The 16,415-nt window shown below is 32.8% G+C and overlaps 1 protein-coding gene across 1 annotated transcript; it reads right to left on the reverse strand.

Moving 5' to 3' along the window:
- Positions 1–948: 948 nt before the first annotated feature.
- On the reverse strand, positions 949–16,193 carry LOC140434847 (translocator protein-like). Its single transcript, XM_072523419.1, has 3 exons — positions 15,832–16,193; positions 9,182–9,276; positions 949–1,227 (listed from the first exon to the last, which is right to left on the reverse strand). Exons 1-3 carry the CDS (start codon positions 16,052–16,054, stop codon positions 1,051–1,053), a joined length of 495 nt encoding a protein of 164 aa, XP_072379520.1. The 5' UTR covers positions 16,055–16,193; the 3' UTR covers positions 949–1,050.
- Positions 16,194–16,415: the final 222 nt, after the last annotated feature.

The following is a 16,415-nucleotide window of genomic DNA, read 5'->3' on the forward strand; positions in this document are numbered from 1 at the left end:
TAAACCAAACTGGGCCCCAGTATCACAAATTGTGTTTAGTAACGTCTGCAGGTCTGTCTCACTTTCAGCGGTAATGACTGTATCGTTAGCATAACGGATGTTATTTATGTTCTCACCATTTTTCTTGATCCCTTCTGTACAGTTTTCAAGTGGTTGCGTAAATAACTCTTCGGAATATATATTAAATAGTAATGGTGAAAGTACACAGCCCTGTCTCACTCTTCTAATTATCTGTTGCGCATCATCATCATCATTGTGCCATTTCCATCTAATGTTAGCACAGCCTGTTGGTTCCAATAGGGATTTCTCACTATGTTAATGTCATTCTTATCGAGTCCTTTTCTCTTTAGACATTCCATTCTATGACATTCCAATCTCGTTAGATCCGTAAAAGACAAAATCCCCATTGAAAACCGTGGTGTCTATGAGATACCTTGTTCAAGTTGCCCATATACATACATAGGACAGACAAACCGACGAATCCATAACCGTATTTACGAACATTCTGTATCTGTCAAACATTCCGATACTACGTCAGCCCTAGCCCAACATCATATTCAGACAGGCCACAAAATAGATTTCGAAAAAGCAAAAACCATCGCTTCCATCCGCTCCTTAAAATCGAGAATCATTCGTGAAGCCATCGAAATTGAAAAACGGCCTAACAGCATGAACACGCTCGATGACGCTAAACGACGACGCTGCCGGCAACATGACGACCGCTGCTTCAGCGAAAAGCTGCTTAATTTTTTTTTCACGTCTCTTAGTCTAAATCCTGAACATCTAAATGGATTATCCACTACAAATCTTCCCTCAAAAATAAGTACCGTTCGCTTGTGGTACTCTCATCTTCTTAGTTTCAGCTACTGATATTTCTAAGAAAAGGAGACTATAATCTAAGCCAATGCAGGAAAAGGATTGTGAGAATTGGAGATAGTACAACGTATGTCCAAATTTTCATTTTATTATACACTTTGAAACGATTGTCGTCATAACTTAACGTTGATCTAATAAATCTATCACTATAATACATATTATATTTAATATTTTTTAGTTAATTGCGCTTTTGGGTGGGTTCTTTATCATAAAGGTATAATTGAGATAAGTTGATATGACCAACCATGCTAGATATGGTATAATAAGAAAACCAGCTGTGCTATTTATTTTGTAGAAGAGGTACGCCATACAAAGAGCTGTAGCGTTGATAAGTTGCATGTTGTAGAGGGCCTAAAAATAAAACAAGAATATATTAGTAACAATTTTAGCTATAAATGTATAAATTAGTTGCTCTTAGGTAAGAATAGTCTAATAATTATGCTCATACATAGATAATAATAAAACAATAATTTCTTCTTGATACCTATTCAAGGATTATTGAAACCCTGTACCAGATTGTTCAGATCTATTGGATGGGTACCATATGTTTTTGGAGTTATTTAGTAGTCTCCAAAAAGTGTTTGACATCTGCGATCTAATACCTCGAAGTCATGCAAGATATGGTTGACAGCTTCAGATTCATTACAACAGAGTCTGCAGCTTGAGTCTCCATGACACAGCCCCATTGTATGCAGTGTCTTTTGACTGACGATTGTCCAGTAAGAAAGCCTGTTCGACTGAGCTGATACCTTAGTTATTAGTATTTTTAGTATTTCAGCCCTAATAGCACATGTCCGTCCAATATATATTTTACCACGTGTTTGACCGGGTATATTTTCCTATTAAGAGTTATGTTGCCTTCGTCGGATCATAGTCTTAGGACTAGCTATCAGGCAATTCATGACCAGAGAGGAGATAAAACTCCCCCTGCGGACAGCCTCTGGTTACTTGTGCTGGCACTGCATTCCCTTTAATGTTGCCTATAACACATAATCTTCCCAGCAGACAGTCTATTCATCTGCAACTTGTTTCGTATATTCTTTTTAGACCAATCGCCCTTATGATTGCTTTGTAGGAGGTATTGGATATAAACACCAGCAACCCAAGCTAATGATTATCAGCAAGGAAAACGTAACTGGAGAAAATCTGTATGTGAACTACATGCAGAAAAAAGTCACCAATGAAGAAGTACTGCGGAGGATGAACACAACCGCGGATTTGGTCAACATCGTGAAGGGCCGTAAGCTGCAGTACTTGGGACATATAATGAGAAATCAAGGCAGATGCGAGCTACTTCATTGCATTTTGCAAGGAAAAAGGGCCCCAGGACGAAGAAGAATATCCTGGCTTGCTAAGCTGAGAGCATGGTATACAAAGACCTCAACACAGCTATTTCGTATAGCAACCAACACAGTCATCATAGCCAGAATGATCGCCAACGTTCAGAACGGACAGGCACCCTAAGAAGAAGAAAGTATTGTCAAGTGCTCCCTATATATCGAGAAATGTACCCAGCGTTGATTTTTCAGAACGTTTTCCCTCTGAACGAGATGATGCAGTACCATTTCTGTAAAGAGTCCTGCTCGATATGCATACTATGTCTGATGTATCAGAATTTCAAACAATACTCAATCCTTAATATGCCTGTCGAGCAGCTTTTCTAGAGTTTGCAGTACGACTGACATCAAACATATCGGCCTCAGGGACTTATTTTTTTTCTGTCCGATTTTGCCAGGGTTGGCTATAAAAGCTACCCGTATTATCATTCTTGTTTTTGGTATGTACCCAAGTCCTAAGGTAGCCTGTAGCATCATACATCATTTGAATTTGTCCTGGCTCACCACATTTTTTTGCCACACGCCGGTTTTCCCTATAACCATAAGTTATGGTATTCGGTCCAGTAGACTGCCATGTGTCTAGTGATCTCAGTTTTGTTTTAAAATAACCAATTGCACTACCGTTGAAAAAAATTGTGCTTTTATAACAATAACGCTAAAAATAAACCCATTAAGTAATATAATCAAAATGACTCTTTCTGCAGAGTTGAAACAGAAGATAGAAAACCTTAAATGTGAAAATTGGATTCGAAAAAGCTCGAAATTTATTGTAAATGTAAATTTAATAATGTCTCAAAATGGTATGTCATATACAGGGATGAGTGCCTTAAGAACCGGCAAAATAACGCAAAAGATAGAAAACATAATACGTTGTGAAATAAAACGAGATGCAAGTAGTGGAGGTGAGAAATTATCGATATAAACCTATAATTTACTTTACATTACATTAGATCTATCGAAAGTTTCCCACCTTTAGACGTTAGCTTATAAGCTGGTTGACTTTAGTCATATTAATACGTATCACGTAATGTAAGTAAAAACAGTTTAAGTACGAGTATGTTTTTATCCAAAATTAAAGTTTTTATCCAAAATTAAAGTATTGATCAATAATAGACTGTGATTTGAGACGTCTTATACACTCTTCTCAATACAGAATTATCATAGCTTATTATTCTGTATTTATCAAATTACTACTAATTAAACTGTTTACTTACATTTACTCTATTGCCTTCAATTAGTTTTTACTTTATGCGAAATTTAAAAAATGTTAATGTTCGACGTCATACTTGTAATATTATGACTGAAGTCAACTAGCTCATAAGCTAACGTCTAAAGGTGGGAAACTATCGATAGTCCTAATGTAATTTTATGTAAATTAGAGGTTTCTATCGATAATTTCCCACCTCTACTACTTTCATCTCTTTTTATTTCACAACGTATTATGTTTTCTATCTTTTGCGTTATTTTCCCGGTTCTTAAGGCACTCATCACTGTATAAATCACGCATTCCGGGGACAAAATAAATTGATTGAATCCAACTTACCTTAGTACAAAAGTGTACACAAAAAAAGTTACAGCCCTTTGAAGTTACAAAATAAAAATTGTTTTTTTTTATTATCTCCTAAACTCCTTGATATTTTGTAATAAAAACGGACACGTTACTTTCTTGTTCTGAAAGCATTTTTCATACAAAAGAAACAACAACATCTAAGCGCACAGAAAAATTTTAAGGGGAGTTTGCAGTCCTAAATCTCCCCAAACTTTTGAGTACGTTCAAATCAAATAAATTTTGTGGTATCATTAGTTTAACACATTATTTATAAAACTCTTTTGCCTTTTACCACTTTTTCGAAAAACTAGTTTTTTCTTAGTTGGCCATAAAATTACAATTAGTTTCTACGAATACAATAATTACAAACAGTTCCATCAATAATAGTCAATAATTTGAAGCTATCATTTATTGTGTGAATAAGATTAATATTAAAAATTTTGATATTACAATGGCCTACACATTTCAGGAAATGGCAGATATGCATTTAACTTTGGGTAAGTTGGATCAGATTAAATTATGCATTAAAATACCCCAATCGAAATACACCCGATAGACGATTATTTCTGACCATTGATCGTCGTTAACGGGAAACGGGTACATTCCAACCGCAAGTTGCTGGCAATTGTGGTCGTCCAATAATGAATGCAAGTGATGAAGACATTTTAGAAATCATCGAAGAAGTCCCTGGAACAAGTACAAGGGTAATAGCTGCTCAACTAAATGTTCCTCACGTAAGGGTTTGGAGGCGTTTGAAGGATCAGCTGCGTAAACCCTATCACTTAACAACGGTTCAAGAGTTATTGGTTAAATATTATCCTAAAAGGATTGAATTTTGCAATTGGTTGTTAATGGAAAACACATCATAACGAGCATATTTGGGCCGACGAAAATCCTCAGGTCAAAAAACGACTCATTACCAAAGGACTTTCAAAGTTAATGTTTGGGCAGAAATTGTGGATAACAATCTAATAGGCCCAGTATTTCTTCCCAACAATTTAAATGGTGATAATTATTTGCAGTTATTGGCAAACGATTTACAAGAGTATTTAGAAGAAGTGAATATTGCAATAAGGTAAAATATGTGGTTTCTACAAGATGGTGCTCCACCGCATTACAGTAATGAAGTCCGGGAATACCTTTGCAGGCAGTATCCTGGTCGTTGGATTGGAAGGGATCGTCTCATCGCTCCATCGACCTTTGACTGACTTTGAGTTTCGATATTATCTCTTTCTTTAGTGTCCAAGTTTCGCAGCCGTATGTCATGATTGGCAGCATACACTGATCGAATGCTTTTTTCTTCAGGTGGATTGGCATCTTCGATTTGAATATAACTGCATTTTTATCAAAAGATGTCCAAGCTAGTTTCATTCTTCTGTTGATTTCTGGAAGTAAGGAGCCAGATTTATGTATTAATTGTCCCAGGTATACATACTCGTCTAATATCTCAAGTCCAGTCTTGTTTATTATTACATCTTGGACATCCACTAGCTCGTTGTACTTGGTTTTTGTTTTTGTTAAGTTCATTTTTAGTCCAACTTCTTTTCTAGCTACATTTAGGTCCCTTATAAGTTCTTGTAGTTTTGCAGGATTATTAGCAATCAGATCGATGTCGTCTGCAAATCTTAGATGGCTGAGGTATTCTCCATCAATGGATATTTCTTTGTTCTGCCAGTTCATTTTGCTGAATTTATTTTCTAGAGTTGCAGTGAAGACCTTTGGGTGATATTGCGTCTCCTTGTCGGACGCCTCTGGTAGTGGGAAATTCTGGAGTGTTTTCATAAATTTTTACCTTAGCTTTTGCTTCTCTGTATATATTTGCTTTTCTATGTACGGTTTGTCAATGCCTTGGTTGGTCAAAGCTTTTATTACTGCCTTGGAATATATAGAATCGAAAGCCTTCTCGAAATATCTATGTAGGTTAATGCTAGCAGTATTTCATATTCTCTAGCTCTGCTAGAGAATATGAAATACTGCTAGCATATGCTCTGCTTAGTTTTCGAAGAGTATGACTATGATCTATGGTACTGAATCCACTTCTGAAGCCAGCTTGTTCTCTCGGATGCGCAGCATCTAATGCGTTTGTTAATCTGTTGTTGATGATCTTTGTGAATATCTTGTATACGATTTGGTAGTAGAGTTATAGGTCTGTAGTGTTTGATATCCTCTTATATATATATATATATATATATATATATATATATATATATATATATATATATATATATATATATATATATATATATATATAAATACGTTCAAATTATCGGGTATAGTGGTCTATAATAAAAATCTTTCTTTTTTCTAAATTACTCAATATTTCGCTATTTATTTAAAAGCTTCCTCAGGAGTAAACTTAAAACAATTTGAACATTACAAAAAATGGCGTACAAATACATTTTAAAACACTTACAGAATTTAAAAGATTTCGCAAATAAAAACTGACATTGAAGTATTTGAAATATTGAATGTCAAGATTAAATTGTCTTAAGCACGTTCGTTACAGCTATACGATAAAAAATTAAAATTATTTCAAATGTAAAAATAAAAATAACAATAAAAGAAAAGTTAGAAGAATAATATTTATTTGATGAATTATTAAGGTTAGTTGTTATTAAGATGAATGTTGGCTATTTTTAATATTTATAAATTTTGTTCATTATGTTACAATATATGTTACTTAACTGTCCAGTGTCCGTTTTATAATTTAAAGTGTTAAAGTAACTGGACAGTTAAGTAAAATATATTGTAACATATTGAACAAAATTTATAAATATTAAAAATAGCCAACATTCATCTTAATAACAACTAACCTTAATAATTCATCAAATAAATATTATTCTTCTAACTTTTCTTTTATTGTTATTTTTATTTTTACATTTGAAATAATTTTAATTTTTTATCGTATAGCTGTAACGAACGTGCTTAAGACAATATAATCTTGACATTCAATATTTCAAATACTTCAATGCCAGTTTTTATTTGCGAAATCTTTTAAATTCTGTAAGTGTTTTAAAATGTATTTGTACGCCATTTTTTGTAATGTTCAAATTGTTTTTAGTTTACTCCTGAGGAAGCTTTTAAATAAATAGCGAAATATTGAGTAATTTAGAAAAAAGAAAGATTTTTATTATAGACCACTATACCCGATAATTTGAACGTATTTATAAATTATTTTTTGGTCGAAATAATCACTTCTAATATATATATATATATATATATATATATATATATATATATATATATATATATATATATATATATATATATAGTAAACTCTTAAATATTGGGGAAATCTGCAAGAAAGACTCTAATGAGTATCAATTGTTTCGCCGAACGTTTTCGCCAAAGAGAATTAATTTGGCTTCTTAAGGGCTGAAAGAGAATAAATTATAATTAGCTACCATATATTATCTAATAAAAACATTATTGATCTTACCGTAACTTAGAATTGTAGAGTTAGAATATTAAAAAACTTTGTTAGTAACATAATGGTGTTTTTTGTTACTATGTGCAAAAAAAGTTTTTTTTAAGGTTTGAAATGTATGGTAGCTTTGAACTTAAAACGCAAAGGTTTACTCAAGGTTAATCGAAAAACCCAATGTAACTACATTTAAAAGGAGGTAATTCTTTGAATTGTCGGCAATAACTAAATTTTTGATTGTTAGAAAGTTTAAAAGTGAGGTTCTGTTTTAGCCAGAACAGTCCCTTTTTTAGTTCTTATGAATTTAATACATTAAGAATTGGTCGAGATAATTTCAAAAAACCCTTATTTTTGCAGTAATTTATAAATGTTAATAACTTTGTTTTTTGCATAATGACATGTAATGTAACTATTGAAAATTGTGGCATTTAATAAGTTATTAAAGTGTGCTAAATTTCAAACGGATCAACCAAATGTTATTCAATTTGTTTATCCCGGAGAGCCATTATTTAAACAACTGTACTGGTTCAAACAGTCACTCTAGAGGTATTTTGTAAATCGCAATCGATTTTTTTAGGCTTCGTTTTTAAGATATGTTAAAAAAATCTCAAGATTTTAATAAATTTTTTATTAAAAATCGGTTTGAAAAAGGGATGACTTTTAAACATTATAGCTTATAAACATTTAAGTATAATAATTTTGACATTTTTTATGTCATACACTTGTATGTAGGCTTAATGAAAAGCTGGTAAAAAACATACTTTTCAAAAAAACCAGAACCTTCTATGACCAATAGGAAACCAGATAGATTTTAAAAAAAATCATATTTCCATTGTTTATTAACATTAAAAGCTGAAACTGGAACAAATTGTAAAAGTAGATCTAAATTTATGATCCAACTGATAGATGGCGTAGGTACACAGTGAAAAAATAAAAAGTTATAACCCGTTAAAATGGTGGTACTCGTAAAATATCGCCACTGAAAATTAAAGTGGAGAATTGTACGCTACAATATTTTTTGGAAAGTGTGTTTTTTCGTCAGCCTTTGTTTGGCTGAATGTTTAGAAGCTAATAAGTGAACCCTTTTTCAAACTGTTTTTTAATAACAAATTCATTAAAAACTTTTTTAATAAACCTTATAAATGAAGCCTTAAGGAATCAATTGCGATTTATAAAATACCTCTAGAGTGACTAATTAAATATGTACAGTTGTTTAAATAATCGTTTTCCGGGATAAACGAATTGAATAACTTATAAACTATTTGTTCGATCTGTTTTTTGAAATTTGGGATACTTTAATAATTCCTTATTTGCCACAATTTTAAGTGGTTATATTACATGTGTTTATGCAAAAAACAAAGTTATTAAAATTTATAAATTACTCCAAAAATAAGTGGTTTTTACAATTATCTCGGACAATTGTCTATGTATTTTATTTTGGAAACTCTCAAAACAAAGTACTTCTTATGATCCATAACTTTTATTTAAAACATTTTTCTCTAGAATGTGTAATAACGTTTTATAGACAAAAAACTGTGTTTTTCACATTTTAAGATCGGTTAAAAAAAATAAAACAAAATCAGTTGTACGTCTTCACGAATTTTTCATCAGCTACCCCTCATATACTTCTTAGAACCTTTAAATATCTGTATAAGATTTTTTCAGCCCTTTTCCTTCATTGACTGGGGTGTAAATCTTTTGAAAAGAATAGTAATTTCTACTCATGTTATACGACAATGTTAGATCAAATCCATTTAAAGAAATTGAATCATGTTAGTTTTAAAAAGCCCCCTTACTATGCTGGTCCCTTTCTTTATAATAACTTACTGTCGTCATTAAACAAATTTAATAGCCGTTATACGACTTTAAATTGGCAATTTTTTTTTGATATACTTATGTAAATAAGATAAGATAAGATAAGATAAAAGATAAGCCCAAGCAAGGTTTATGGACCATATACTATTTATAAAATTGTTTTCGTTTATTGTAACTTACTAATTTCATATCCTTCCTTGCGAAAAACATAGGTGTCCAGGTCCAATTAACTAAAAGGTTGATTGCGTATATAAGAAGCGGTAATCCAGCAGGTCCTACGAATAAAAATAAATGTGATAATGATTCATAGAACATAGATTAAAGACTACAATTAAAATTAATTTTCCTCTTTAACTTAGAGGACATATTAACCAAATAAAAACCTTCATAATAACTGGCTGGTTTCAGAATATACATGGTAATTGGTCAAAATTTGGGGAATAAAAGAAAGGATACTTGCTACTTTATATTTTGTTGAAGACGTTTCGTATACGAATCCATACAGATGATCATTCCATTTAAAATTATTTAGATGAGAATACATCCATAGAGAAAAATTGCAAAGACGTTCAGTTTTTATAAGAAAAAACAGAATTGTCAGCAGTTTATATGTAGAATTTGCAAAGAACAGAATTATAAAAAAAGGAGTATACGAACAGAATACTTTTTAACATGGAGGAGACAGAATTCAAAAAAGCACTGATACTGTTTAATAATTAAACATTAGTAAGTTTAATATTTGGCTTTGGGTAGCACGTAGCATCATTTGACCACGTTATTTAACACAAAACAAAACATACAATACAATACAATAAAATACTATACAATACAATATATTTTTGAATAAAGGCTATCCTAGTAAAATTCTTAACTAATCTACAACTCAGACTTATATGACGAGTAATTTGATAACAGGCCAACATATTGCCAATAAGTGCTATTATGGCTTGAGGAAACATATGGCCCCAAAACTACCCAGAAAAATTAAAGTTACCATATATAAAACACTAATAAGGTCAGTGTTAACATACGGGTCTGAAACGTGGTCACTTACACAGAACGACCAAGAATTGCTTAAAGGTTTCGAGAGAAAAATTCTAAGAAAAATATACGGAGGAATCCAAGAACAGGGTTTGTGGCGTAGGCGCTACAACTTTGAGTTATATAGAAGTTTTGGGGAACCTGACGTTGTAAAATATATTAAATTAGCACGCCTTCGATGGGTAGGACATGTAATTAGGCGAGATGAAGATGCAACGATCAGAAAAATTTTCGACCGAAGAGGACCAGTGGGAAGACGAGCCAGAGGAAGACCAAAACTTAGGTATCAAGATAACATAGAGGATGATCTAAAATCCATCGGAGTTAAAGCATGGAGAAAAGTTGCCAGAGACAGGGGCGAATGGAAGATTGTTCTGAAGAAGGCTTTGGCTCATAACGAGCTGTAATGCCACTGATGATGATGATAAGCATTTTCGATGGTATATGTTGAAAAGCCGTTTTTTCTTAGCGCTGTTTTCACATTATGCATTTCTTTATTTTCATGTTTTTCATCTGTCAGTCTTTCGGGTCGTGTCATCAGGGTTTTAATGACTGAATGTAATTATGCAGGATGGTGATGTGAATCGGCACGTAGATATCTGTCGGTATGTGTGGGTTTTCGGTATACTGTGTGTCCTATGTACCCGTCTTCCTTCTTTATTATTAACACATCTAAAAATGGTGGTTGTTCGTTTTCTTCCAGTTTCATAGTAAACTGGATTTTATGGTGTATATTATTGATGTGTTCTAAAAATACCTTTACTTTTTTCTTCTCCATATCTCCAGATTATAAAAGTATCATACACGTACCTAAGCCAAAGTTTGGGTTTGTGTTCGGCTATTCCTATTGCTCGCTGTTCTATTTCTTGCATAAACAGGTTTCCTATTACCAGTGACAGTGGTGAACCCATCGGTGCTCCTTCAACTTGTTTACATCTTTCCTCCTTATAGATGAAATATGTGTTATTTAAGTAGTGCTTTGTTAGATTTAGAGTATCCTCATCAGACACAAACTCACTTAATTCACAGAGAAAAAAACTGGGGACTACCAGCAAGGAAAACATAGAATTCCACACCCTATTCGTAAACTTCAGACAAGTCTTTGACTTTATTGGAAGAAATAAATTATTCAACGAAATAAAAAATCAAGATAAGTATACCGGCAAAGCTAATAAGATTAACAGAAATGACTCTCAAGCTAAAATAACAACAGAAGAAGGTAGTACAAGATCAATTACCATAGAAACAGGAGTTCGACACACTATTCAACATAGCACATAGCAGTTGACATAGTTCTTATAGGAAGAGACAAGGAAAGATTAAAAGAATCAGTAACAAACTTGGCAAATGAAACATGGAAAAGAAGTGTAGAAATTAACGAACGAAAAACAAAATATCTACTCTGTTCTAGAAGAGAAGATAACAAAACGAGAAAAACCAAGATAGAAAGTTACATTTTTGAAAGAGTTTAACAATTTAAATATTTGGGAATAATTGTCTTCTTCTTCTTCTTCTTCTTCTTTTTATATAGACATGACTCTGTCTGTTTTTCAATGTGCCTCCAGTAAGTTGTCATTCCATCGTTTGCGTGGTCTTCCTACTGATCGTCTTCCTATTGGGGAACCGTCTCTTGCCGTCTTTACTACTCTATTTGTTGTCATGCGGCTTATACGATCGTTCCATTCTACTTTTCTATTTCTTACCCAGTTTTTGATGTTCTCCACCTTGCATCTATGTCGTATAGAGACCGACCGAATGTGATTTTTTTGGCCGAAGCCGAAGCCGATGCCGAAGTTCGGCCTGTAGGATACCTTCGGCCGAAGCCGAAGCCGAAGGTGACTAAAAATATACCTGTTATATTATGTTAATAATTTAAATAATGTGCATTATATTTTTATATCCTAATACGTGATACCTAATATGTGATAAACAAAAATATGAAATTATGAGATAAAAAAGTCAAACATTTATACATTATTTGGTAATAGAAGCGATAATAAAAATAAATAACATTAAAAAACATTAAAGTCGAAACATTCATAGTCGATGGTCGATGTTTTGCCATTTATAGGTATCTAGTCAAAACACCAGTAATCGTGAGTTTTAACAAATACAATAAAATTATTATTATCAGAATTTTACTACGTGAGAAATATTCAAATGATGATCTTTGAGACATCTTGGCCTATTGTTAAAATTTATTCCTACTACTACCTGACCTGAAAGTTTGTAAAACGTTTTAGTTAAGGGTATAAAATAGGGTGTAAATACTATTTAAATTATCAAAGACTCGCCGAAGCATATTGTTCAGAGATTATTTCATTTCTATCGTATAGTATACTGACAGAGCATTTTATTACTCCACCTTCGGCGAAACCTTCGGCTTTGTTTTGGCCGAAGCCGAATTTTAGCCGAAGGTTTAAATATTGGCCGAAGGTGGCCGAAGCCGATGCCGAAGCCGATTAATCGGTCGGTCTCTAAGTCGTATATCTGTACTTATAGCTCTGTCCCATAGTGTCTTACCATCTCTGCTGTTTCTAACATCCTTTTTGTTCTCTCTGTGTCAGGTCTTGTTTCTGCCGCATATGTCATTATTGGTCTGATGACTGTTTTGTAAATTCTGCCTTTCGTTTCTTTCCCGATATTTTTATTTCTCCATATTGTTTCGTTTAGGCAGCCTGCGGCTCTGTTTGCTCTATTTACTTGATCGTCCACTTCGGTTTCGAGCTTTCCGTATCTAGATAATGTGATGCCTATATATTTAAACTCCATCACTTGTTCTATTATCTGACCTTCCAGCTCCAATTTACATCTTAGTAAATTTGCTGTTATAACCATGCATTTTGTTTTTATTGGGGAAATTAACATGTTAAATTTTCTGGCGGTTATATTAAATTGGTGCAGCATACGTTGTAAATCATCTTGACTTTGAGAGAGTAGTATTACGTCGTCTGCATAGCAGATTATTTTAAGTTATTTGGGAATAATTGTGAATGGCAAAAATAACAGAAGTGAAGAAGTAACATAGCGAATACTAGCAGGTAACAAAACCTACTGGAGATATAATAGGATAATGAACGATAAGAACTTATCCAGAAATACAAAACTAAAAAGATATAGAGTTTAAATTAGACAAGTAGTTACATATGCAGCTGAGACAATGTGCCCCACAGATAAGGATGAAGAAAAATTAAGAATATTTGGAAGGAAAATTCTCAGAAGAATTATGGGGCCAATAAGAATGGAAAGTGGAGAAATGGGAAGAGAATGAACCATAAACAAACATATAATGAAGGGAAAAGATATAGTTAGATATAGATTTATGAAAGCGCAGAGATTGAGATGGCTGAGACACACAGAGAGAAGGAAAAGCGACTTACTGATTAAGAAGATCACCAGATGGAAGCCAGAAACTGAAAGACTAAGGGAAAGACCCGGAGAAAAATGAGAGGACCAGGTCATGAGAGATTTTAAAATCCTGAAAGTGAGAAACTGGAGGGAATTATGCACAGATCGATATCAGTGGAAGAAAATTGTAACGAAAGCCAAGTCATACAACAAACTCTGCCAATGCACAATAAACTTATGTGCACGTAAAATATTATATCTATAATGTGCTATTTGTTTAAATTCAAAGTTTAGCAAATGATAAACAACAGACTAAAAAAACGGTTAAGATATTATTCAGAAAATAAATATTGTTAAGTCCAAACATTCAGGGTAGTATTTAACAAGTTTATACCTCTGTAGTTTTCTGTTTTTATACCCTATATTTTTTTAACAGTAGAATTAGTTCACTAGTTTTCTAATCTTTCGGTATTTTATTGTGCTTTAGAGTTTCTTAATGAATATTGTTAGTTGTTCTATGATTGCTGCTCTACAATATTTCATTAGATCGTTTCGTATTCCAGCTTTAGCTGCAGCTTTTCTATTCTTCAGCTTTTATGTCAGCAATGTGGAAAAGATGAAGTCAAGAATTTATAAAGCTAGTGTAAGACTAATATTGACAAATGCATTAGAAACAAGTCCCGACACAGCAGCAACACAAAGGTTCTAGAAACTGCAGAGATGACAATACTGAGAAAAATTAAAGGAAATACACTGAGAGGTCGAAAAAGGGGTGAAGACAATGTAACGTACAGTGTATAAACAAGAGGACTATATAGAAAACAGAATGAAATGACTACATAAGCGGAATGAAGGAGACCCGTGTGGTAAAAATAACAACAGGTAAATCACCAATCAGTAAAAAAAGCATCGGGCGAGAAAAGATGGAGTGACAACTTTCCATAGAGGGATCAATCCTCCAATAAACAAGTAAAATTGCTTATAAAGGGAATAAGAAGAAGAATAAGTTCAAACATTCATCTTTCAAGCCGTCAGCGGACGACCTTTCCTTGACGCTTGGTTCCAAAGCATCCAAGTACTCTGAAGAGTGGATGCATAATTTTACCATTGGTATTCAGCATCAACCAGTGGCGCACCCAAGGGGGGTTTTTGGGGTTAACCCCCCCCCCTCCCCCCGGCACTATTCCGACACTGTTACTCACAAATTTTAAGGACTTAAAATGGAGGTAACATCATAAAGAAAATTTCGGTGCCCAACTAAAACTCCCCCCCCCCCACAGGAAAATTCTAGGTGAGCCACTGGCATCAGCATCTAAATTATATTTAAGAAAGCTCTATTGAAAGCTGCGTAAGATATTGTGGTTAAAGGTAATGACATCAATAACGTTATACGAGTATATGGTGACATTATAGTTATTTTGCAAATGACATGGAAAAATTGCCATTCGTAATAAACCATGTATATAAGATGAACATATGCGAATATTATGAAATAGGAATAAAAATGATGATAATCTTAAAAAAACCTAAAAAATGTACGTGGTCGTCAACAAGAACGATATAAACAGTAGTATCTAAATAATTAGAAACATATTTAAGGAAGGTTGCAGATATAACAAAAAAATTAGATGTAAAATATACATTGCAAGAACACATTCATTAATCTTACTTTATAACCGTAACCTAATATAGATATGTGTACAAAAATACTACGATAACACGTATTTTCCACATTGCTATATGACTTGGAAACATGGAGAAAAAAAAAACAAACTCAAATCAACAATTTAAACTTTTTACAGATTGGTACTATAGCAAAATGCACAGAATAACATGGACCAATAGAATAACGGTTAAGTCTAAGGCGCAGTATGTTTTTAGAACGCTACTATACGGCTCTGAGCAATGGAATCTGGAAGAATCAGAGATCAAAAGATTAGAGGCATTGCACACTGGTGGTATCGAAGAATACTGCGTATATCGTGGAGAGACAGAGTAACCAATATTGAAGTTTTAAGCCGATTACATAAAAATAAGGAAGTCGTCCAATACATTAAATAGCGAAAACTTGAATATTTTGGACATGTCATGAAAGGATAAAGCTACATACTGCTACAGTTAATTATGGAAGGTATTAAAGAGAGAGAGAAAGAAAGAGTACTCATTGGTTGTAAAATCTGATAGAATGGTTCAACTTGATCTCCATCCAACTTCTTAGAGCTGCCATAAATAAAGTGAAAATTGCAATGTTGATATCCCACCTTACGTAGAAGACGGAACTTTAAGAAGAAAAATAAAATAACGAATGTCGAAATATTACCTTCACCTTCACCTATAGGAGAAAGATCCTCAAGATGAAACATGCTAATGTGATATAAATGTTTGAACAAAAAAATCACTACTTGTTTAATATCATAAATAATGCGACTTAAAGAACTTACCGTCAAAACCATATCCATCTCTGTATACCATATATGACGCATATCCCATACTACTATATAAAATCGTCCATATTGGACTAAATGACCAGCCAGGTGGTGTGCCGAAAGGCTTTTTCAGGCCATTGTACCAAAAGATATTCTTCTTAGTTATAATACCCCCTGCGAGACCTCCAGTATGTGGCAAAACTATGAAAGCTACTGCTATCCAATTAATTTCTTGCATTTTATTTAGAGACTTTTAATTACTTAGTGGTTGTCTTTGCTGATATATATTTATTATTCTTAGTTTGTTTTTCAAATTATTAGTTGAAGACTAGTCTAATGTCTGTAATTAACTGATCACATTCAATGTTAATATTGTGTTAGAAAAGTATTTATGTGTTTATGAGAAAACACATTAAATTTAATCAACTTATTATTTAAGTATTGTTTAAATATTAACAAACAACATGGTTATAGTATGTAAATAAATAGATATATAATTTAAAGAGATAAGTGTAAACAAATATACACTCACCGACATGAAAAACGGAAACCTCTTGAATTTTTGATAAAATTATGGAAAAAAAAAATTTATTTTTTGT

Source organism: Diabrotica undecimpunctata, chromosome 2 (genome assembly GCF_040954645.1).
Source record: "Diabrotica undecimpunctata isolate CICGRU chromosome 2, icDiaUnde3, whole genome shotgun sequence".
Classification (NCBI taxonomy): Eukaryota; Metazoa; Arthropoda; class Insecta; order Coleoptera; family Chrysomelidae; genus Diabrotica; species Diabrotica undecimpunctata.

What these genes read in the sequence shown, in the direction of transcription:
- LOC140434847 (XM_072523419.1), bottom strand. Translation starts at nt 16,054, where the DNA reads ATGCAAGAAATTAATTGGATAGCAGTAGCTTTCATAGTTTTGCCACAT. An exon ending in AGATGGATATGGTTTTGACG is followed by an intron (nt 9,277 to 15,831) that starts GTAAGTTCTTTA and finishes TTTTATTCGTAG; the next exon opens with GACCTGCTGGATTACCGCTT. An exon ending in CAAGGAAGGATATGAAATTA is followed by an intron (nt 1,228 to 9,181) that starts GTAAGTTACAAT and finishes TTTTATTTTTAG; the next exon opens with GCCCTCTACAACATGCAACT.